Here is a 23,864-nt window from a genome sequence, read left to right on the forward strand (position 1 = left end):
AGCTGACCTGTGTCAGCTCCTCTCTTCGCTGCTGCCGCCGGTCTCGCTGACACATATGCGGCTGAAGCGAGGAGCTGTGTCAGCTCCTCGCTTCAGCCGCATATGTGTCAGCGAGAGAGGCGGCAGCAACGAAGAGAGGAGCTGACACAGGTCAGCTCCTTGCTTCAGCCGCGTATGTCTGCAACTCAGATCTGCGTCCTCTGGACGCAGATCTGAGTTGAAACAGCAGACATAGAATGACTGCTGCGGGCGCAAGGGGGCCAGCACACGGTGGCGGGCCAAAACCGGGCCCCCCCCCCCATTTTTAAATTTGGCCGGGCCCCTGACGCCAGTAGCAGTAGTACTGGCCTATCGGCGGCCCTGGCTATAGTGGTACTACAATTTCCCAGTTCACTTCAAAGAAGCAGCTGATTGGTGGGGGGAATTGGCCCCCAACAATCTAATATTAATGGTCTATCACTTTACTAATTCCAAACATAGACTTCTTTATTCTGCCAGCATCACGTCTGGTGCCTCTGTGATGCAACAATTTCTTTCACATGCTATTAGCTCAGTCGCTCAGCCACAACAATTATAGTCTATGTTACATTTGTTTTACTCTGTTCTTGGTTTTATTACTATCAGATTTGTTTAGGCGAAGCCTTTTTGTGCATTAAAACCGTTATTACCTTTTAACCTTTACCTTAACAATGGACATATAATCTAAACATACATATCTGAAAAGGATTCTCTTGTGTATTGTATGGCACTGTATTTTATTTCTGCAATATGTCCATATTGAAATACAATATAGTGGGAATGGTACATATGAATACTGAGGACTGATTTCTAGTATTACCTTGAGGATTGAAGACAATGACTGTAATTATGTGATGCAATGTAATCACATTAGGAATGCATTTTTGTATCCTTGGCACAGTCGGCAGGTTTTCACTTTGTTGCTGATCATTAGGAAAAAAAAAGCCTTATGAATGTGACAATTTGAGTTGCTGGGAACATTGTGTAACTACTGTATATTTGCCACCTTTACATGGATAAGTGCAGAGCCAATTGGCTTTTTAGTCTATATTAAGCTACTCCGTGAGCTGTGAATAATTAACAATAAAATGATGGTGCAGTAGATAAAATTATTTGTTTTTAAAGGAAAGTTTCTATTGAAAATAATAAAAAGACAATATTTCTACAGTACATTCAAGCACAGTCTGATTCACGGATGAACAGGTGAATCCCCGCCTCACTCTGGCATGGAACAAGGACATTCATTGTACTCTATTCAGATACTAATCATATAGTATCTCGGCCAGGCTATGCTCTTCATAATGTACTGGGTAGATTATTGCAGAAATTATGCTGTTTATTTTTTATAAACTAACTGTGTGGCTGAGATAACGCCTAGGTGCAGAGTCAGACCAACAAGTATCCTTGTGTGCCAGGCCCAGGGCTACTTTAACCATAGGGCCAATGGTGCACTTGCACTGGGCCCTATGGTAGCAGAGGCTACCTTTGGACATTGGACAGTCCTACATTTGCTGTCCTGCTGTCCAGGGCAGTGGGTCTAAGCTACCTCAACTCATTGGCGTTCTCTGGACGCCGATGAGATGATGCCAGTGATGAAGTAGGGAGCCATGTGCTCCATGCTTCACCACCCGGTCGCTGTCTTTGCATCTGGTGTCCTGGGAGCAGGAGGGGAGAACTAGTGATGTCACTTATATCATGTCTGTTACTCCTTAAAGACTCCGGGACCAGAAAGGAGTGAACGGGGGGAACCACAAAAGGTGAGTATTAAGGCTTGGGTTTTTCTATGATATATACAGTGGGAGAAACAAAACTGTGGAGTCAACTTTGTGGGTGTGCGTCTTGAAACCGTAGAGGCAACCTGGGAGGGCAGGGCATGACACTGTTGGGGCACCAGTGGGGCAACCTGGGAGGTTGGGAGACATGATATTGTGGGGCAACTTGGGGTGAGCACATGATACTGTAGGGCCAACCTGTAAGGGAAACCTGAGGGGGCTTGTCAGTGTGGGGGGACATGATACTATGGGGGTAATCTGCAGTGAGGACATGATACGTGGGGATATGGGCATGACACTATAGAGGCAACCTGGAGGGTAGGGGAACATGATACTATGCTGACAACTTGGGGTGAGGACATGATACTGTGGGGGAAACCTAAGTGAGACATGTCAGTGTGTGGGGACTTGATTCTGTGGGGGCAACCTGAGGGAGGCATGACACAGTGAGGGTAACTGGGGGGGGGGATACGGTGGGGGTAGCCAGGGGGGTGGGGGTACATGAATTTGTGGTGGCATCTGGGAGGGGGACATGAATCTGTGGGGGGCAACCTGGACGGGGACATTGTCAAATCAAATCAAATCAGACAAGCTTTATTGGCACGTCCGAATAGATATTTGGCATTGCCAAAGCTAGTAAAGTGTGGGGGGGGGGGGGAGTTGGATTCGGATGGGTATGGGGGGTGGGTGGTTTGGGGTATAACAGTCCATGGAGTCTCATCTTCTTCTTAGTTGGTGACTGCTATATGGGGAGGTGGGGTGGGGTGGGTGGTTTGGGGTATAACAGTCTGTGGAGTCTCATCTTCCTCTTAGTTGGTGACTGCTATATGGGGAGGTGGGGTGGGGTCGGTGGATTGGGGTGTAACAGTCCATGGAGTCTCATCTTCCTCTTGTTTGGTGACAGCTGAACACATATTGGGCAGCGATCTCCACAGTGGACTCTTCTTCTCCCAGTAGGATGTAGAGTTTCCTCTTCTCGTCTGCAGATATGAAGTCTGGGATGTGGGCAGAGAGTCTTTGGTAGTAGACAGCCCTCATTGCTGAGTATTTGGTGCAGTGTAGCAGGAAGTGGGTCTCGTCTTCTAGGGCCCCCTGGTCACAGTGCTGGCACAGTCTGTTCTCCCGCGGCTTGTACGTCTGCCTGTGTCGCTCCATCTCCATCTCCAGGTTGTGGGCGCTCAGTCTATACCGGCTCAGGGTCTGTCTGTGTTTGGGGTGGCGTATTCTCTCCAGGTAGGTGGCCACGGTGTAGTCCCTTTGTAGGGATTGGTACACGGTGAGTTTCTTGGAGTTATTTATTTCGTTTCTCCATTCTTCAATGTACCGATCTCTGTTTGCCTCTGTGGTCGCCTTTATTTTGGCCTTGGTTATCATCTGTTGGTGTTTTTGGTTTGGTGGTTGGCTGTTGTTTGGTTGGGGGGTGTCTGGTTTGCTCAGGTGGCTTAGCCATGCTTGGTAGTGGTAGGAGTCGGGCTTGTTCCCCTGGATGTGTGCCTGGAAAGCTAGCGCCCTCTTCTGTATGGTGAGCCATAGGGGGAGTCTGCCTAGCTCTGCCCTGCAGGCCATGTTGGAGGTGTTGCGATGGACATGGAGCAGGTATTTGCAGAACTCCAGGTGGAAGTTCTCTGTTGGGCTGGAATCCCACTTTGACTGGTCTGGGCAGGTGGCTGGGCCCCAAACCTCACTGCCATAGAGAAGGATCGGGGAGATGACTGCATCAAATATCTTCAGCCAGACCCTCACTGGTGGTTTGAGGTGGTACAGTTGTCTTCTGATGGCGTAGAAGGTTCTGCAGGATTTCACTTTCAGGGTTTCTATTGCATTATAAGGGGCATATTGTATGGGGCCACTAGGGAGACATTATACTGTATGAGAGCCACTAAGGGGTGTTATACTGTGTAGGGGCCATTGAGGGAGCATTATAATTTGTGCAGATCAGGTATTTCTAGGTGGTGATGATTGGGGGTTCACTTATGAAATCTTTGCATAGGGCCCACCAATGTGTCCTGGCTAGGCCCCATCTACTCAATCACACTGCAGGGGCCCCAATCATGGATCATCTAGCAGAGTCATGTTGTTGCCTGAGTCTGCTGCTGTGTGAGCACATATTCCTGGTACTTAGATGTAAGATCTTAGTTCAAGTCAAGAGCCAGACAGCAGACTACAGACTGGATCCCAAGAGAGAAACCTTCATATGGAAGAGCTAGGCTGCAAGCTACTACTGGAGAATGTGTCCTAAGCCCCCAAGTCTGACACTCATTGCAACCTTTGTCATTTATTTAGTGTGTCATCCATAAGTTATTACCATAGGTGTTATGTGCACAGTTCTGTGACAACTAAGATCATCTATTTTTCCAAAGAGCAGTCGTAAATGATATGATATATTGATGATATATTATATGTCTTAATAAACATAAAATTATGACATTTTAAAAGATTGTACATGCCTTGTTAAAAAACAGTATCACTTATGCCTGTTGGCTATGTTTGATCTTATATTGATTCACTTCAATGGAGATACAGTCAATGGACATTAGAAGCTCCTTTTTGGAAGGTTAGGAGAGGTGTCATGGCGCCATGACATCTCTCCTAACATTACCCTGCACTAGATTGTCTCTGATGAAGGTCACATGACCGAAACATCAACGTTATTTGATCTAGTTAGCTCTTTATTCAAACCCACTTTTTTGCATTATGTCTATGGCGTATTCACTGTTGTAAAATAAATGATTACACCCCTTCAAACCTTTGATGTGTAGATCAGAAACCTGGGGCTGATATAGTGGTACTTCATCAATCTTCCTGTCACCTTCTCACAGACAATAGATCAGTGTGGATGAAATTTGCAGACATCTATATCTGATGTGTGTGGACAGCCATTGTCCCCAGATTTCTGCTTGTGGCTAAGTCTCCATATAGCGAAACGCAGCACAATGCAGCTTTTCTGCTGCTCCATGTAGGGAAATGCAGCTTTTCTGCTGCAGATTTTTTTTCTGCAATGTGTGGGGTTAGGCAGAATTCTAATTTTTTTGCTGTCGCATTTCTGTAGTAGCAAAGATGCTGTATTTTCACAATATGGGGCTTCAGCCGAAAGGAAAAAAAACACAATTATATGTCTGGTTATGTTATGCTTGATCCTTAATCCGTAAGATTAAATGTGCCCTAGGTGTCTGGCAGTGATGTTTCTTTCTTTACCTGTATCTGGCAGGTAAGGAGATATGCGGTTGCAGTCTTCTATCATAGTCATAGGTGTATGTCAGCTTTTCACCTACGTTTCACCTTTGACCCAAAGAATTTCTCATGTGGTCATGTGCGATGTCACAATGTTATTCATTACTTTGATTCATCATTAATTCACTTTTATTAGTTAAAGTACATTTATTCATTACAATTTTATTAAACCAATGATTAATGATCCTGAAATCCTAAATTCATTATGTGCCTAGGCTTTTGCATTAACCCTTGTGTATTTCACGTGCACTGTGATCTAGACGTTTGTGGCTCTATATCATGTTATTATTTGGGGCATTCACATTGATAATGAAATAAATTCTAATAGGCTGTGTTGTGGCCTTGGTTGCTTTGTTGTACTGTGTATGCTTATACTGCTTACGCACAAGACAAGCTACTGTCACAACCTCCTAGCAGAAAACCCCTTTGTATTATGTTTCTCCATAAATAAGTTGTGTGTGCAGTGAACACAGACAATGCATACTGTAAACAGAGGAACTCTGTCTAGTCAGTATATTCCGGCTCTAGTCACCATTTACATGTCAGCAGAAGGGGCGGAGGTGTGTAACATGTACACAAGCCATAGATCACTGTCAGGGCCAGTTGTGGCAGGAGGAGCTGCTGGAGGTGACTGCACAAAGACTTGCTCAACAAATGCTATTAAACGTTACAGAATTGTCAGAGTGAGGTGGTGGACAGATATATCTGATATATACTGTAAATGCTCTCATGAATGCAGTTTAGATTAAAGGGAATTATTGCCTGAAATGTGTTACCAGTAGGAATGTCAGTGATCACATTTTACTTCCTAGGGATAACTATTCTAAATACACATTTGATGACAAAAATTGGCCGGACATCAGAAATCTTATTGATTTAAAGACAAGTTGTCTCCACAGAAACAAGCGCATTGTTTGACAAGGTGGGAGAGCATGCTGTGTAGTTACAGAAATTATTTACAGTATCAGGAACATATCCAATATGCTTTAGGCTTCCCTACTTCAAAGCCACCTCATAGAGATAACATTACTTTTATTAAGTATGCTATCACAGTATCATTTAGGTGCATGAACAGGGAGGAATGCCTACAGGGCACTTATATTCTGGGCGGGGGGGGGGGGGGGGGGGGGGGGGGGGTAAATGTTTTATAACAAAGGTGTGTATATACAGAGAGATCTACAGTATATGTACTGTGAGATGTTTATACATTGACATGTGTGTATACTGAGAGATGTGCATATACTAAGATGTGTGTATGTATACAGAGATGTATGCGAACGGCATACTGAGAGCTATGTATATAATAGGATATGGGTGTGCCAATACTGAGATGTGTATATACTGTGTGTGTGTATATATATATATATATATATATATATATATATATATTTACACAAACATAAATAAATTATACATCCATGTGTGTTTATATATATATATATATATATATATATATATATATATATATATGTACACACACACAGATACATATGAATATATATATTTGTTTATTTGTTTATATATATATATATATATATATATATATATATTTGTTTATTTACTTTTCTTTCAAATCTAGTGAAAGGGAGGGGGTGATTTGAACTTTTAGTTTTTAGTATATTTTTTAAAACTTTTTTTTTAAAATTAGTGTACTAGCCTTTTTTTTTTTTTTTTAACGTACATTGTGAGCCCCACGTAGAGCTCACAATGTACATTTTTCCCTATCAGTATGTCTTTTTTGGAATATGGGATGGACATCCATGCAAACACGGGGAGAACATACAAACTCCTTGCACATGGTTTTTTGCCCTTGGTGGGATTTGAACACCAGGACCCAGCGCTGCAAGGCTGCAGTGCTAACCACTGAGCCACCATGTGGCCCCTTACTAGCCCTTTTTTGACGGCTTGAACCTGCAATCGAAACGCATATGGCTACATTTACTTCTGCATTAACAGTTAATCTGGTTAGAGTCAAGTCTGTCTACAATGTTGGATGAAAAAAGTCCTGCAAACATGACTTTTTCATCAAGTGCTGTAACTTTGAAAACAATGGAAATATATAAAGATATAGTCACATACCTCCCAACTTTTGAAGAACTGAAAGAGGGACAAAATGTGCGGCGCGCATAGCGCGCCGTGTCAAATTTAGCCCCGCCCACTTTTGTGTTGACCCCGCCCACTCGTTAATTTTTCATGTGCCCGCACACAGTATAATCCTCCTACAGTCACCCTTAAATTATATGTCCCCCCTCTATCTCTCCCCCAGTTTCATATACACCCTTCATCTGCCCCCAGTTTCATGTCCCTCTTCCATCTCTGCCCCCAGATTCATGTCCCTCCATCTCTGCCCCCAGATTCATGTCCCCACATCTCTGCCCCCAGATTCATGTCCCCACATCTCTGCCCCCAGATTCATGTCCACTCCATCTCTGCCCCCAGATTCATGTCCCCACATCTCTGCCCCCAGATTCATGTCCCTCCATCTCTGCTCCCAGATTCATGTAACACATCTCTGCCCCCAGATTCATGTCCCCCCATCTCTTCCCCCAGATTCATGTCCCTCCATCTCTGCCCCCAGATTCATGTCCTCTCCATCTCTGCCCCCAGATTCATGTCCCCACATCTCTGCCCCCAGATTCATGTCCTCTCCATCTCTGCCCCCAGATTCATGTCCCCACATCTCTGCCCCCAGATTCATGTCCCCCATCTCTGCCCCCAGATTCATGTCCCCACATCTCTGCCCCCAGATTCATGTCCACTCCATCTCTGCCCCCAGATTCATGTCCCCACATCTCTGCCCCCAGTTTCATGTCCACTCCATCTCTGCCCCCAGATTCATGTCCCTCCATATCTGCCCCCAGATTCATGTCCCCACATCTCTGCCCCCAGATTCATGTCCCTCCATCTCTGCTCCCAGATTCATGTCACACATCTCTGCCCCCAGATTCATGTCCCCCATCTCTTCCCCCAGATTCATGTCCTCTCCATCTCTGCCCCCAGATTCATGTCCCCACATCTCTGCCCCCAGTGTCATGCCGTCCTCTCCATCTCTGCCCCCAGTGTCATGCCGTCCTCTCCTTCATCTGCCCCCAGATTCACGTTCCATCTCCACATTAAACTTGCCTTCTCCTCCGCTCCCTCGCCGCTCTCTGCCCGCCTCTCTCGCTGACACATGCGGCTGAAGCTGCTCGCGTGCTCGCTTCGCATCTCTCTCGCAGACACATGCGGCTGAAGCGAGGAGCTGACCTGTGTCAGCTCCTCGCTTCGCCGCTGCCGCCGGCTCCTGGCTTGTACATCGCGTCTACAAGCCAGGAGCCGGCAGCAGCGGCGAAGCGAGGAGCTGACACAGGTCAGATCCTTGCTTCAGCCTCATGTGTCAGCGAGAGAGACACGCAGCGGCGAAGCGAGCACGCGAGCAGCTTCAGCCGCATGTGTCAGGGAGAGAGGCGGGCAGCGGGAAGCAAGGAGCTGACCTGTGTCAGCTCCTTGCTTCAGCCGCATATGTGTTCAACTCAGATCTGCCTCCCTCTAACCGGGACCGCGGGACATGTCACCCAAATCGTGACTGTCCCGCGGAAATCGGGACGGTTGGGAGGTATGTAGTCAATATTCTTTTCAGATCCAGATCTTTATTGTTAATCCATTTTGTTGGCCCTATGACAGACCAGAAGAATGCAGATATTATTGCAACCTCACACATAACCAGTGACATAACTAGGAATGGCTGGGCCCAAAGGCAAACATTTGACATGGTTCCCCCCCCAATCTCCCCCCCAAACCGCATTCTTGCACACACTATTTTGCATCATAATGGCCCCTACACATACTATTAAGTGCCATAGTGGCCCCTGCACACACTATTATGCCCCATAGTGGCCCCTGCAGACACTAATATGCCCCATAGTGGCTCCTGCACACAGTATTATTCCCCATAGTGGCCCCTGCACACAGTGTTATCCCCCATAGTGGCCCCTGCACAGTGTTATGCCCAATTGTGGAGCATCCATGAACAATTATTATACTCTGGGGTCTTTCCCAAAGTATAATGATTAGAGACCCAGGGGACGATACAAACATAAAAACAATGCTAATTACCTCTCCCTGGCTCTGGTGCACTCCCTGCTGCTTTTGGCCATCTTCAATGTTGGACCAGACATCACGTGAGTCAGGCCTACTCACGTGCCAGGGTTACTTGAGCAGGTAATGGCCTATTAAAAAAAAACAAAAAAACATCAGGGGCCCGCCGGACCCTATAATGTCCTGGGCCCTGTGGCCCATTTGAATGGACACTGTGCTGAATACTCTTCCCTGTAGGGGAGCATCAGGAAAATTGAACACTTACTGCCAGGTAACCCTTCAGTTAGAAGTTGGTTGCTGGTTCCAGCAAAGGCACGTGATCAGCTTATTGTTCAGGAAGGCTTTTAAGGATAAGTCTTTGTCCAAAAGAGAGAAACCCTTTAAAATAAGTAATGCATTAACGTTTTAACTTTTTTTCTCAGACAAACTGTGTATTTCAGCATATAGATTTTTACAGTACTTTATATTATAAAGCAGCTCAGCACCCACAACTAAAATAATAGCTGTACCATCATTCCACATAACCTTTTGTATCATGAGCACTGACCTTTATTTGCTAAAACTGCAGAAGTAAATGTTCTGCTGCAAAACTGATATTCAAGCCAGAAATGAATTACCCTTCCTAGCTGTGACAAAATACAGTTATCAAACTAAACTTCTAATGTGGTTTTAAAAAACCTATTGTACTTTTCAGTCAATTTAAGTCTACACAGTGACGTTTGCAGAATCCACTTGAAAGACACTGGCAGAACAATGACTGATTGTCCTATGCTTAGTGTTAGACTAGGGCAACCTGAGCCCACAAAGACAAAAGATGGTGTTGTAAACTTTGCAGTGTAATCATAAGTTTCACATATGGTAGTTTAAACTGGACTTTTCACTACTGCCACCATCTCCAAATGCCTGCATCCTTCAATAGGGACAATCCACTCCTCTTTGTCCTCCTCTTGGTAGACCCCACTATTTTATGATCCCCTCCTGATTAGTTTTATAGAAAAAACACAAATATATGTAGCTCGACCACATGGAATGACAAGTTCAAATTAAATGATCCGGGCAGAAGTATGTGGCTGCACGAAGAGTAATCCCTGGACAGTGTCACAGGGTGAAGATATAAGCAAAAAAAGTGTGCCATCTGAATCACAATATATATGGTACTAATTTTATTCTAGGAGTTGTTACAGATCTAGTAATAACAATTGTGTGCTTCATATATTTTTTTCATTCTTTTTTTCATAGACAATGACAAAAAAGTCTATTTTTACTTTTTATTTGTAAAATCACCTAGATGCTGCAGTCAGCATTGACTGCGGCATATAAGAGGGCAAATGGCAGATGTCCTTTCAGATTGATAATTGGGCGTGATATCATGAACAGAAGTCAATGGTTCTCCTCTTCCTTGTTGTTATATGAAATGAGAGTGAAATATGAAATAAATCATTCTCTTCTCCCCGTACACTGTCTCCTGCAAACTGGTTGAAGTGAAGCTGATAGTATATGCAGAACTGTTTTAACCAGTGATATCTCAACTTTTAAGTGGGCTACGAACATGATCTTGGTCTTATTTTAAAGCCAGATCATGGGTGTAACTTAAATATCATGACTCTAGCCATTGTGGCTCCAGAATTAGAGCTGTTTAAGCAGTTGTAAGAGCAGATTCAATGGATATACACTCACCGGCCACTTTATTAGGTACACCATGCTAGTAACAGGTTGGACCCCCTTTTGCCTTCAGAACTGCTTCAATTCTTCGTGGCATAGATTCAACAAGGTGCTGGAAGCATTCCTCAGTGATTTTGGTCCATATTGACATGATGGCATCACACAGTTGCCGCAGATTTGTCGGCTGCACATCCATGATGCGAATCTCCCGTTCCACCACATCCCAAAGATGCTCTATTGGATTGAGATCTGGTGACTGTGGAGGCCATTGGAGTACAGTGAACTCATTGTCATGTTCAAGAAACCAGTCTGAGATGATTCCAGCTTTATGACATGGCGCATTATCCTGCTGAAAGTAGCCATCAGATGTTGGGTACGTTGTGGTCATAAAGGGATGGACATGGTCAGCAACAATACTCAGGTAGGCTTTGGCATTGCAACGATGCTCAATTGGTACCAAGGGGCCCAAAGAGTGCCAAGAAAATATTCCCCACACCATGACACCACCACCACCAGCCTGAACCGTTGATACAAGGCAGGATGAATCCATGCTTTCATGTTGTTGACGCCAAATTTTGACCCTACCATCCGAATGTCGCAGCAGAAATTGAGACTCATCAGACCAGGCAACGTTTTTCCAATCTTCAATTGTCCAATTTTGATGAGCTTGTGCAAATTGTAGCCTCAGTTTCCTGTTCTTAGCTGAAAGGAGTGGCACCCGGTGTGGTCTTCTGCTGCTGTAGCCCATCTGCCTCAAAGTTCGACGTACTGTGCGTTCAGAGATGCTCTTCTGGCTACCTTGGTTGTAACGGGTGGCTATTTGAGTCACTGTTGCCTTTCTATCAGCTCGAACCAGTCTGGCCATTCTCCTCTGACCTCTGGCATCAACAACGCATTTCCGCCCACAGAACTGCCGCTCACTGGATGTTTTTTTCTTTTTCGGACCATTCTCTGTAAACCCTAGAGATGGTTGTGCGTGAAAATCCCAGTAGATCAGCAGTTTCTGAAATACTCAGACCAGCCCTTCTGGCACCAACAACCATGCCACGTTCAAAGGCACTCAAATCACCTTTCTTCCCCATACTGATGCTCGGTTTGAACTGCAGGAGATTGTCTTGACCATGTCTACATGCCTAAATGCACTGAGTTGCCGCCATGTGATTGGCTGATTAGAAATTAAGTGTTAATGAGCAGTTGGACAGGTGTACCTAATAAAGTGGCCGGTGAGTGTATTCTGTCAAGGGAAAACCGTAAAATACTTTGCTAAAAACAGAACAGGATTCATTCAGAATTGTGGTGGTGGTGGTGACTGCAAAAGGGGTTTAAAGAGCTTTATAGTGACCTAGTAGTTTTTGTAAAACATTTTGATAGTCTCATTGGATGCATCTTAGTAAAGAGATGGCTACAGCGCATGACTGTATAACTGTGGGATCAAAGTCGCTGATTTCAATGAGCAGGATTGTAGGCAATATTAAATCCAGAAAGATTATGAGCTAATGTTGGTTTGTCCTAAGGATATTTGCTGCAAAACTGCAAAATATTGCAACCAAGTCACAGTACAAACCTGTGCACAGCATACAAATACATGAATTATAGAAAAATAATATGTAGTGGTCTACTTCAGAAATTATTTTTTAATCAATATTTAACACAAGAATTTTCTTATTTCAGTTCTGCACTGGGAACAGCGCCAACTGTAAATGCTGGGCATATTACTTCGAGCCATGAATTTTACCAGTTATTGAAACAGGAAGATAGGAAAGTCAATCTCTTTGTCCTTTTTCTCCAAGATACTGTAAGTAACTTTAATAAAATGAAAGCAATATGCAAATAAGTTCACCATAGTGAAAAAAGGGAATTTGCTCCAGTACCATCTTTTGGAAGATAGATCAATGCCTGCTTTTTTTTACGAAACCTAAGAGCATAGCCTGGGAATAAAGTTAAGGCAAAATGCCATCCAAAAAAGAGGAGAGACCCACTCAGACAACTGTTACAAGGTTATTGTCTCTCATCAGGGTGTAGTAGGGTAGTGCCTGGCTTGATGAGAGGTCATAACTGTGTCTCATCATGGAAACGCAGCCTCAGAGTATCCACTTTCATAAAATTTGTAATGCCTATTGTAAAGCCACAGTGGGCTGTGAACGACTCACAGAATTAAACAACACCAAAATAGAAGCTCCCCTACAGGGCCTGAACATAGTGTCCCTCACTTACCAAATTGATGAAGCCTCTTTTATGGTGTGAACAACATATGTCTATTTTTAGACACATTTATGAAGCTGAAATGGTTGATCCTATAAAATGTTTTTTTGTGGGCAAATATTCTCCTCTGTGACAGAATTTTGGTTGTGTACAGGAACATACTAGATGCAATACAACTGACTTGTAGAAAGATACCAATTTGAATACATATATTTGTACTGTATACACTTGATTTATGTTTTCTGAGTTTAAAGTGTTTCTCCTATTTTCAGCTGAGCATTGATGACTTCACATACTACAGCACTGTGTATGGAAATGAAAATCCACTGAATAATGTTCAGGTAAGAGTATAGGAGCTCCTGATGGTTTCACAGTGGTGAGACTGACAAACTGCTTAGTCCTTCCAAGACATGTACCATTTCCTTCAATTTATAAAAAACACCAATAAGACTTAAGTGTAATGGGTCTAATGTTTTCATATATATAAAATATATTGCTTATTATACATAAATTTTTAGGCTAAGAGCCCACGTTGCAGAAGGGCTGCTTTTTTTGGTTTAGTTTTTGCTGCATTATTTGAGTCAAACCTAGTAGTGGCTCTATCCATTCTTAACTTTGGTGTCAAGAATGGATTTTTTTTTGAGCCAAAGCCAGGAGTGGATTGAGCAAAAGGGAAAAGTATAAGCGCAAAAAGAAAAGCAGTGATTCCACAATGTTGGTCCTCAACCTTAAAGTCAGTTTTGCTGGAATCTGCTTGCTGCAATTTGTACCAAACTCATTATGCAATGTCTAATAAATTTGGCTCATCTTTGAGTCTTACACTTCTGTCTTCATGATACTTCACTTTCTACACCACATCCCTTCTGAAGTGAGATTGTGACAACTTTTACTACTTAGTAGTGGAAAACATAAAAATGTAAAATTAAAATAAAAGTAACAAAAACCTATTTAATTTTAGTCTATTGGCTGCGGTAACCTGTAATACTGATTGTGTGACAGTTACAGCATGACTTATGGAGTATCATTGACTATGGTCAAAGTGTAACTGTTATATGGATCCAGATGAGCTATTACAAGTATATTAAAAGTGACTTTGGCAAATACTATGAAGCAGGCACTCACTTATTGACAGTATTCACACTTTGTGCATTACCACAATGGTATGTTGCTAGAGGCTCCTATGTAGCCCAGTATTGAGCTGTGGAGGATAGTTACACGGCATTTTCTTAGTGCTGTATTCTGGTTTACTGTCACTCATTATTGAATATACTGCTATTAAAGACATTTAAAGCCATTAATTCATGGACTGTCCTATGATGGCTTAAATATATTGCATGCTAGGTAACTTAAGTGATAGTTAGTGTGTTATGTTGGGAACATACTGTTAGTTATAGGATTTATATGTTGAGTTAATGGCAGTGTTTGTTGTTGCTATAGGTATTAGAGATGAGCGAACAGCGTTCGATCGAGTACATGTTTGATCAGATATCAGGCTGTTCGAGATGTTCGTTTCGAGTCGAACACCAGGTGGCAAACTCACTAAAAATTCAATTCTCCTCCCACCTTCCCTGGTGCTTTTTTTTTGAGCCAATAACTGCGCAGGGGAGGTGGGACAGGAACTACGACAACGGAGACATCGGAAAAAAAAACAAAACGGAAAAAGTAATTGGCTGGCTAATTCAGGTGACCTTCAATTTATATGAATAGTGGATTTAATATCAGGTTCATATGAGACTGTGAGCTATGTGACTGTGAGACAGGGACAGATGTACAGGCAGGGTTAGCTAGGGATTACCTTTATTTAGGTGGGAATGTTGCTCACCCAGCTCTTTGGGGCTTTATCTGGTTGGGATCCCTGTCAGCTTGCGATATGTGCGAGCTGACTTTTTCCCATAGGAAGGCATTGACCAGCGTTGATTGGCCGAATGCCATACAGAGTACGTCATTCGGCCAATCAACGCTGGTTCTGCCGGAGGCTCATCTGTAAGGAGGCGGAGTCTAAGATCGGACCAGAATGGAGACTGCTGTGGACTGATCTTAGACTCCGCCTTCTCCAGCAGAACCAACGTTGATTGGCCGAATGCTATACTCTGTATGGCATTCAGCCAATCAATGCTGGTCAATGCATTCTTATGCTGAGATGTAGCAGTGCTGGCCGTGCGCTCAGCACTGCTACACCAGAGCTGAAGCAGAGCTGAGTGTGCGCTGAACCCTGCTGCACACTCAGCTCTACTGAGATGCAGAAGAGCTGAGTGTGCAGCAGGGTTCAGCACACACTCAGCTCTGCTACATCTCTGCTGCAGCAGAGCTGAGTGTGCAGAAGAGTTCAGAGCACACTCATCTCTGATGCAGCAGAGCTGAGGGTGCAGCAGGGTTCAGCGCATCTCTGATGCAGCAGAGCTGAGTGTGCAGCAGGGTTCAGTGCATCTCTGATGCAGCAGAGCTGAGTGTGCAGCAGGGTTCAGCACACACTTAGCTCTGCTTCAGCTCTGGTGTAGCAGTGCTGGCCGTGCACTCAGCTCGGCTGCATCTCCAGTGTAGCCGAGCTGAGCGCACGGCCAGCACTGCTACATCTCGGCATAGGAATGCATTGATCAGCGTTGGTTGGCCGAATGCCATACAGAGTACAACGCTGGTTCTGCCGGAGAAGGCGGAATCTAAGCAGTCTCCATTCTGGTCCTATCTTAGACTATGCCTCCTCACAGACGAGTCTTCGGCAGAACCAGCGTTGATTGGCCGAATGCTGTAGTCTGTATAGCATTCAGCCAATCAACGCTGGTCAATACATTCCTATGAGAAAAAGTCAGCTCCCGCATATCGCAAGCTGACAGAGATCCTGACATAATACAGTGACTTGGGCATGTTAGATGCCCCCAGGCATGCTTCCCCTGCTGTCCCAGTTGCATTCCAGGGTGTTGGCATCATTTTCTGGGGTGTCATAGTGGACTTGGTGACTCTCCTGAGTCGAATAGTGGTTTCCCCCTAAATGAGTATTTATTCCCCATAGACTATACTGGGGTTTGATGTTCGATTGAACAGTCGAGTATTGAGCAGCTACTCAAATCGAACTTCAAACATTTCACTGTTCGCTCATCTCTAATAGGTATGGATTTATTATTGACTATGGCTAGCTTCCTTGCAATGTACATTTACGTTATGGCAATTGTGAAGGCTGCTTATTTATTAAGTAGATTAAGGCTAAGGCCCCACGTTGCAGAGACATTTTTTGTTGCAGATTTTGCTGCATTTTTTTTTTTTTTTTGAGCCAAAGCCAAGAATGGCTACAAAATGAATGGGACATATACAGGAATCTCTCATACTTTTCCCTTCTTCTCAATCAATGCCTGAAATGCAGCAAAATTTGCAACAAACAAACTGCATTTCTGCAATGTGTGGCCTTATCATAAATGTGTTTTTTGTATTGTTTAAGAAATTTAAGCACCCAGCATTTTCTTTTTGTGTCATAAATAAGTGTATAGTTAAGCCGGATATGCTTTGAACTGAGTGCTTGAGATACCATATACCATCATATACTGTACTTTGAACTGTCAGTAAATCTTGTCATGTGACTGTGTTTGCATCAGGGCTTTCTTTTTAGAACCTTATTATTGGGTAACTATATTTAATTGCTAGTTATATTCTGTGTCTTTAAGTAATTACCAATATTGTGAGATTATGCAATGAGTTCCAGTCTGCTTACAATTCATTTGCGAACAGTCTTTCCCTGTCACCATTATGTTTGTGTGCCATGCATAATTCATACCACTTGCACTTTGCTGTTTCCTTGTTTGACAGCTGACCTTTATATAAAATTATTTGCTAGGCATAATTCCTGGACCATAGTACGATACTTTTGCTGTTTATCATGTGCTACATAAATCTTTCTGTGCTGATATATGAAGTTTCAGTAGGGTAATCATACATTTGCAGGAGATGTAATATACTCTTTGCATCTATTACAGGACATTTTGGAGTCATCACCATCCTCCCTAATTTTGCCCTCGGTAGAGATGAAGACCATTAATAACTTGCCAAGTTACCTAAAACAGCAAGGTGACTGGAACATAGTCAATAGTGACATTTTTAATGTATCCTCTTTGGAAGTGGATAACCATAAACCAAACTTGATTCTAATAAGACTACAGTCTATACCCAGGTATGGTAAACATTCTAAAATATTTCAGTGTCATTTTTTTGGGGAAAAAGAGATTGTTGTGTATAAATGTATGCTATGCAAAGGGGTTCAATATAATGATAACATAAAAGACATAACTAATAGAGATGAGCAAGTAGTATTCGATCGAGTAGGTATTCGATCGAATATTACGGTATTCTAAATACTCGTACTCGATCGAGTACCAAAGTTCGATGCAGAACCAGCATTGATTGGCCGAATGCTATACAGTCGGCCAATCAATGCTGGTTCTTCTCCTACCTTTAGAAGTCTTCTCCGTGCAGCTTCCCCGCGGTGTCTTCGGGCTCTCAATTCACTCTGCCAAGCATCGGGCCTGGGCAGAGCCAACTGCGCATGTCCGCTTGTAGTGCGGGCATGCACAGTCGGCTCTGCCCAGGCCCGATGCCTGGCAGAGTGAATCCAGAGCCGGAAGATGCCGCGGGGACGCTGCACAGAGAAGACTTCTCGGAGGATCCAGCCCGACCCTCACTCGTGGACTTGGTAAGTATAATTTGATCGAATGTTGCCTACCCCTGAAACGAGCATTTCCCCCCATAGACTATAATAGGGTTCGATATTCGATTCGAGTATTGAGGGGCTACTCGAAACGAATATCGAATCTCAAACATTTTACTGTTCGCTCATCTCTAATAACTAATATAAAGGTTGTGGTTAAAAAAATAATATGCCCAAGGTATGGACCACAAATTTATCCTGGTTGTATCCCTTCGTATTTGACATATATTGTAGGTGTAGAGAAACACAAAAAAAAATATTTATTACCATCTAAAGGAATAGTGTTCTGGAAAATACAGTATTTACCATTATACTGATGCAGTCTGTCATCAGTAGAAAATACTGAATGCTGTGCGTCATGTGACCGCCGCTGCACTCCTGATCAATTTGATATTTTATTATTAAATTCTGTCTATCTGTTTAAACAATAAGGCCCCGGGGAAGTTATATGTAAATTAGCTCTTATTTCCAAAGTTGGCACTAATCCTTTGTGTTTCTCATAGAAAATAAAAGGTTACCACCCACTTGGTGAGTCAGAGCCAATTTACATATAACCTACCAGGGGCCATATCTTTTGAATGGATAGACAGATTTTAAAGCTAAAAATGGCAAACTGATCAGGAGTGCAGCGTCATTCATATGATGTAGAGCATTTAGGATTTTGTACTTGGTGACTGAACCTCTTCACACATTTAATAAGCATAAAGGGGTCTGTCCTGGTCAAAGAGTTGCTATAAATGTACAGTAACTAGCATTTGGTGCTTACAGAAAATACACTGCTCAAAAAAAATAAAGGGAACACTCAAATAACACATCCTAGATCTGAATGAATGAAATATTCTCATTGAATACTTTTTTCTGTACAAAGTTGAATGTGATGACAACAAAATCACCCAAAAATCATCAATGGAAATTAAATTTATTAACCAATGGAGGCCTGGATTTGGAGTCACCCCCAAAATTAAAGTGGAAAAACACACTACAGGTTGATCCAACTTTGATGTAATGTCCTTAAAACATGTCAAAATGAGGCTCAGTAGTGTGTATGACCTCCCTACAATGCCTGGGCATGCTCCTGATGAGGTTGCGGATGGTCTCCTGAGGGATCTCATCCCTGACCTGGACTAAAGCACTTGCCAACTCCTGGACAGTCTGTGGTGCAACGTAACATTGGTGGATGGAGCAAAATATGATGTCCCAGATGTGCTCAATCGGACTTAGGTCTGGGGAACAGACAGGCCTGTCCACAGCTTCAATGCCGTCATCTTGCAGGAACTGCTGACACACTCCAGGTCTGGCATTGTCCTGCATTAGGAGGAACCCAGGGCCAGGGGTGATCCTTCCCCTTTCGCCGCCCGAGGCGAAGTACAGAAAGCCGCCCCCCTCCCGCCGGGGGAGGGGGTGGAGCGGGGGCGTGGCTTAGCGGAGGGGCGTGGTGACTCGAAGGGGGCGGGGCTTATCGCCGTTCGCCGGCAGAGAGCAGGCCCGGAGACTGCCTGCGCTCTGCCTGAGCGTGAGGGGAGGCTGCTGGAGCAGCGCTGCTCCAGTGGCCTCCCCAAACCACCGCTCCGTGCTAAGCCTGTCCTGGACTGGCTTAGGTTAGCAAAAATGCCGCCATGAGGCGCTCGCTTCAGATTGCCTCATGGGAGGTGCGGCGCTGCCCAGGGCCAACCGCACCAACATATGGTCTCACAAGGGGTCTGAGGATCTCATCTAATACCTAATGGCACCTAATGGCAGTCAAATTACCTCTGGCGAGCACATGGAGGGCTGTGCGGCCCTCCAAAGAAATGCCATCCCACACCATTACTGACCCACTGCCAAACTGGTCATGCTGAAGGATGTTGCAGGCAGCAGATCGCTCTCCACGGTGTCTCCAAACTCTGTCACCTCTGTCACATGTGCTCAGTGCGAACCTGCTTTCATCTGTGAAGAGCACAGGGCGCCAGTGGCGATGTTGCCAATCCTGGTGTTCTGTGGCAAATGCCAAGCGTCCTGCACAGTGTTGGGCTGTGAGCACAACCCCCATTTGTGGACGTCGGGCCCTCATACCATCCTCATGGAGTCGTTTTCTAACAGTTTGTGCAGACATATGCATATTTGTCGCCTGCTGGAGGTCATTTTGCAGGGCTCTGGCAGTGCTCCTCCTGTTCCTCCTTGTACAAAGGCGTAGGTAGCGGTCCTGCTGCTGGGTTGTTGCCCTCCTACGGCCCCCTCCACATCTCCTGTGTACTGGCCTGACTCCTGGTAGCCCTTCCAGCCTCTGGACATTACGCTGACAGACACAGCAAACCTTGTTGCCACAGATCGCATTGATGTGCCATCCTGGATGAGCTGTACTACTTGAGCCACTTGTGTGGGTTGTAGAATCTGTCTCAGGCTACCACGAGTGTGAAAGCACAACCAACATTCAAAAGTGACCAAAACATCAGCCAGAAAGTATTGGTAGTGAGATGTGGTCTGTGGACCCCACCTGCAGAACTCTCGATAATTGCCAATAATTTCCATCTGTTGTCTATTTCATTTGCACAACAGCTTGTGAAATTGATTGTCAATCAGTGTTGCTTCGAGTTACATTGTGTTGCTTAAGTGTTCCCTTTATTTTTTTAAACAGTGTATATTCTTTTTGTCTATTCATTATGTGTAAATCGTTTATATTATCATTTATAAATAAAGCATAAGAATATATTGTTTAAGATTATTTTGTAATTGATGAATGTATCAGTAATGTATCAGATCATTGATGATCACTTATGAAATAAGAATTGTATTTATTCTTTCTGCAGGTCAGATAAAAATTCTGCTGCTATGGTCTTTGCCGAAAATGGTAAGTCAAATCCAGTATAGAATTAGAACAAAAAATCTGCCTAAAATTAACCTTCCAATAAAATGATGCAAAATTGTAGTAATGAGTGAAATAAAGAATCTTTTGATTGAGATTCAGCAGAAGATTTCAGGTTTTGTGTCTCCATTCAATTCTATGGGCTTCTCTATGGCAGAGCCCATATAGGTGAATGGAGCAACATGGTGCATATGGCACATAGGAGCCCCATTCTCATAATGGTGGGGGTCCCAGTGATAGGTCACCTACGTTACAGTTATCCTGTGATTCAGGAATATCCCTTTAAGTGCAATGCCTTATATTGGCAAGCAGAACCCCAGACAAAAAACTGCTTAGAAAACAGCTGGAAATCTGTCGGTAACCAGACAAACAAAATTATATATATAGGACTGTGGAGAAGTTTTTAAATGTAAATGTTTTAGGTAGACAGGGAAGATTATACAAATTAAGAATGCTTTCAGAAATAGAAGTATTAATTATTTATCTCTGTCAATTAATATAATTAAGTGAATAAATGAAAGATAAATTTAAATCAAATCATTATTTGGTGTGACCATCCTTTACATTAAAAACAGCAGCAATTCTATAAGGTACACATTTAGGCTAAGGCCCCACATGATGGAAACGCAGCTTCTTTTGTTGCAGATTTTTTGTGGTTTTTTGAGCCAAATCTAGGAGTGGCTACAAAAGGAATGGAAAATATATAGTTCTTACACTTCTACCATCTGCCAATATACTCCTGAATTTAGCTCAAAAAACTGCAATACAATCTGCAACAAAAAAAAGCTGCATTTCTGCAATGTGGGGCTGAAACTTTTGAAGGAAATCATAAGAGAGGTTCTTACAAACATCATGGAGAACTAACCACAGATGTTTTGTGGATGTAGTCTTGCTTGAATCCTTCTGGTTTTTCATGCAGTCTTAGGGGTGGTTCACACTAGCTTATGTGTTCCGTCCGGAAGGAGTCCGCTTGAGGACCACCTGGACGGATTATAAGCACAACTGCAAGCGCTGTGCAGTTAAAGCGCACGGACCCCATAGACTATAATGGGGTCTGTGTGCTTGCTGCGCAATGACCGCACGAATCATTCGTGGGCATAAGACAGACTGGATGATGTTGTATCATCACTTCTAGGATTCCTCCTCCAAAGAGTGGTCATACCAAATATTGATTTACTTTAGACTTCTCTTTTTTTATTCACTTCATTTTGTTCTTATTTTATATTTCTTCAACTCCTGGCTAAAACCTTCTGACATGTGTATATATATATATATATATATATATATATATATATATATATATATATATATATATAGTTTACATAATTGCCATCTTAGGGAGCCTACACACGGAGTTATGCTCCGCTCATTCTGAACGTAAAACTTGTTCAGTATGAGCGTATAAAAGCCAAATCCCATTGATTTCTATGGGTGCTGGCATACGTGCTCTTCCTATTGAAATCAATGGGAGGCTTTTTTCCCTATTGCTTTTAATGTGATACGTGCATATCACAATGAAATCAATAGGGAAAAAAGCCTCCCATTGATTTCAATGGGTAGCACACGTATGCCGGCACCCATAGAAATCAATGGGATCTGTTTTTTACGCACTCATTCTGAACGAGTTTTACGTATAAAACTCCGTGTGCAGGCTCCCTTACATGGTTACATGATTGCTATCTCCAGTCTAAGATGGTTGGCACATCAAGAACTTTAGTTTCACACAGGCACTTCAGGTTCAAAACTGGCCTGAGTAGCTTTATTTCTCCAAACGCAGCATGCAGAAATATAACATAGGTTTTACAAAACAGCTCCAACAATAAAAAAAATATCTTGGTTGTCTGACCACTAACTACACAGTACAGTGTCCCTTACTATCAGGGTGTAGGCCTAGCACCTAGAACCTCAAAACCTAAACTATGTTCATACCAGAACTTCTGGGTGCAGCTCTCCAGATCTTTGGCTCAATCTGCATTCCTCAGAGTCAGTCATATCTCTTCAGGAGTCCTCCCAGCTGACATCTTATGAGTGTAATGAGGTTCATTGAGCAAGTCAAACCCTGGACTGTCCTGCTTTATGGAGTGGAACCTGCTCTTCTCTTCCAGCTCCAGGAAACCAGCCACATTACATAACATATATATATATATATATATATATATATATATATATATATACCGTGCAGGAAAATGTCAAGCTATTTATCAAACTGTGGTGAAAGTAACTATTGTTGTCCTTCTCTGTATACAAATGACAACATACAAGTCTTTTGAAAAAGAAAAAGTGAGATTGCTCTTTGCTGAAAAACAAAGGTCGGTGACATTCTCAGTAGCTATAGATACAGTTGTCGCCTTTTTCCATAGGATGCTAAATAATGTATCATTGTCTCTAAGGGCATCCAAAAGCTTTAATGAGAAGACACATATGATTGGAACGTGCTTCATAGTATTTATACTCAGGATTAGCAAGAGGAGAACAAAAATAGAAGTGATATTAAATAAATGAGACTAGTAGCAAAGTGTTACAATTCTAACTAGCCCAACTTTAGCTACATGCATATTTACTTGTGAATTGAACTCCTAATGTGTCTGACATTAATAAATCCCTTCTGCAATTGCTTATATTCATTCTTATAATATTGATGGTGTCTGCATGATTTAATTCTCTAGGTATTATTGCAAATAATTAGCCAGTTTGTGGCTGATTCCGCCTGAAGACCTGTATGGATTAAAATAATATTAAAATAGTACTTGAGTCTGTCACCGCTATTATTGGGCCCTTTTAAATATTTAAGTATTGCATTACAACCAATTCCCTGTTACAACGTAGCCACCAGAGTACTTATAAATAATAGCCCTGCATGACTTTGACAAAATTGAATTCTTATGACTTTCCTAGAAAATTACTGTATACTATGAATGGACCACAATGCCACCAATCTGTTCACAAAATACCAAGTGGCATAACCAGCACCGGTGATGGTGCCCATGAGCAATATTGGAAGCTGGACCTGCATCAATTAGCTAAATGCCATGGTAATTCCAGTATGACTTAGGCCTCGTTCACATCTGCATAGGTAATCCGTTCAGTGCAGTGCAGTGAAAGCACATGGATCCCCATAGACTATAATTGGGTCCATGTGCTTGCCGCCAGATCTCCGCAGTGAACATGTGACTAGGAAAGTACTTCACAATGTACTTTCAGTGCACAGCGCTTGCCAATGCATTCAGTAGTAGACTCCCCAAACGGAATACCAAAGATGTGAACCAAGGGTAAGATTGTTTAAGGCTAAGGTCCCATGTAGTGGACCACAGCAAAAAAGCACTGCGGGGGAAAAACGTGGCGGTAACACAGGTTTCCTCTGTGGACTTTC

At 43.1% G+C, this 23,864-nt stretch overlaps 1 protein-coding gene across 1 annotated transcript in view; it reads left to right on the top strand.

Annotated features, from left to right (window-relative positions):
• The window catches only part of LOC142203487 (V-type proton ATPase subunit S1-like), a 64,237-nt gene that overhangs the window by 18,208 nt on the left and 22,165 nt on the right, over window positions 1–23,864 (top strand). Inside the window, exons 2-5 of the mRNA XM_075274273.1 lie at window positions 12,432–12,555; window positions 13,235–13,303; window positions 16,925–17,118; window positions 20,439–20,479. Of these exons, the coding sequence (XP_075130374.1) occupies window positions 12,432–12,555; window positions 13,235–13,303; window positions 16,925–17,118; window positions 20,439–20,479 (428 nt within the window). The remainder of the gene's footprint in view (window positions 1–12,431; window positions 12,556–13,234; window positions 13,304–16,924; window positions 17,119–20,438; window positions 20,480–23,864) is intronic.

The sequence above is a fragment of the Leptodactylus fuscus genome, chromosome 5 (assembly GCF_031893055.1).
Source record: "Leptodactylus fuscus isolate aLepFus1 chromosome 5, aLepFus1.hap2, whole genome shotgun sequence".
NCBI lineage: Eukaryota > Metazoa > Chordata > Amphibia > Anura > Leptodactylidae > Leptodactylus > Leptodactylus fuscus.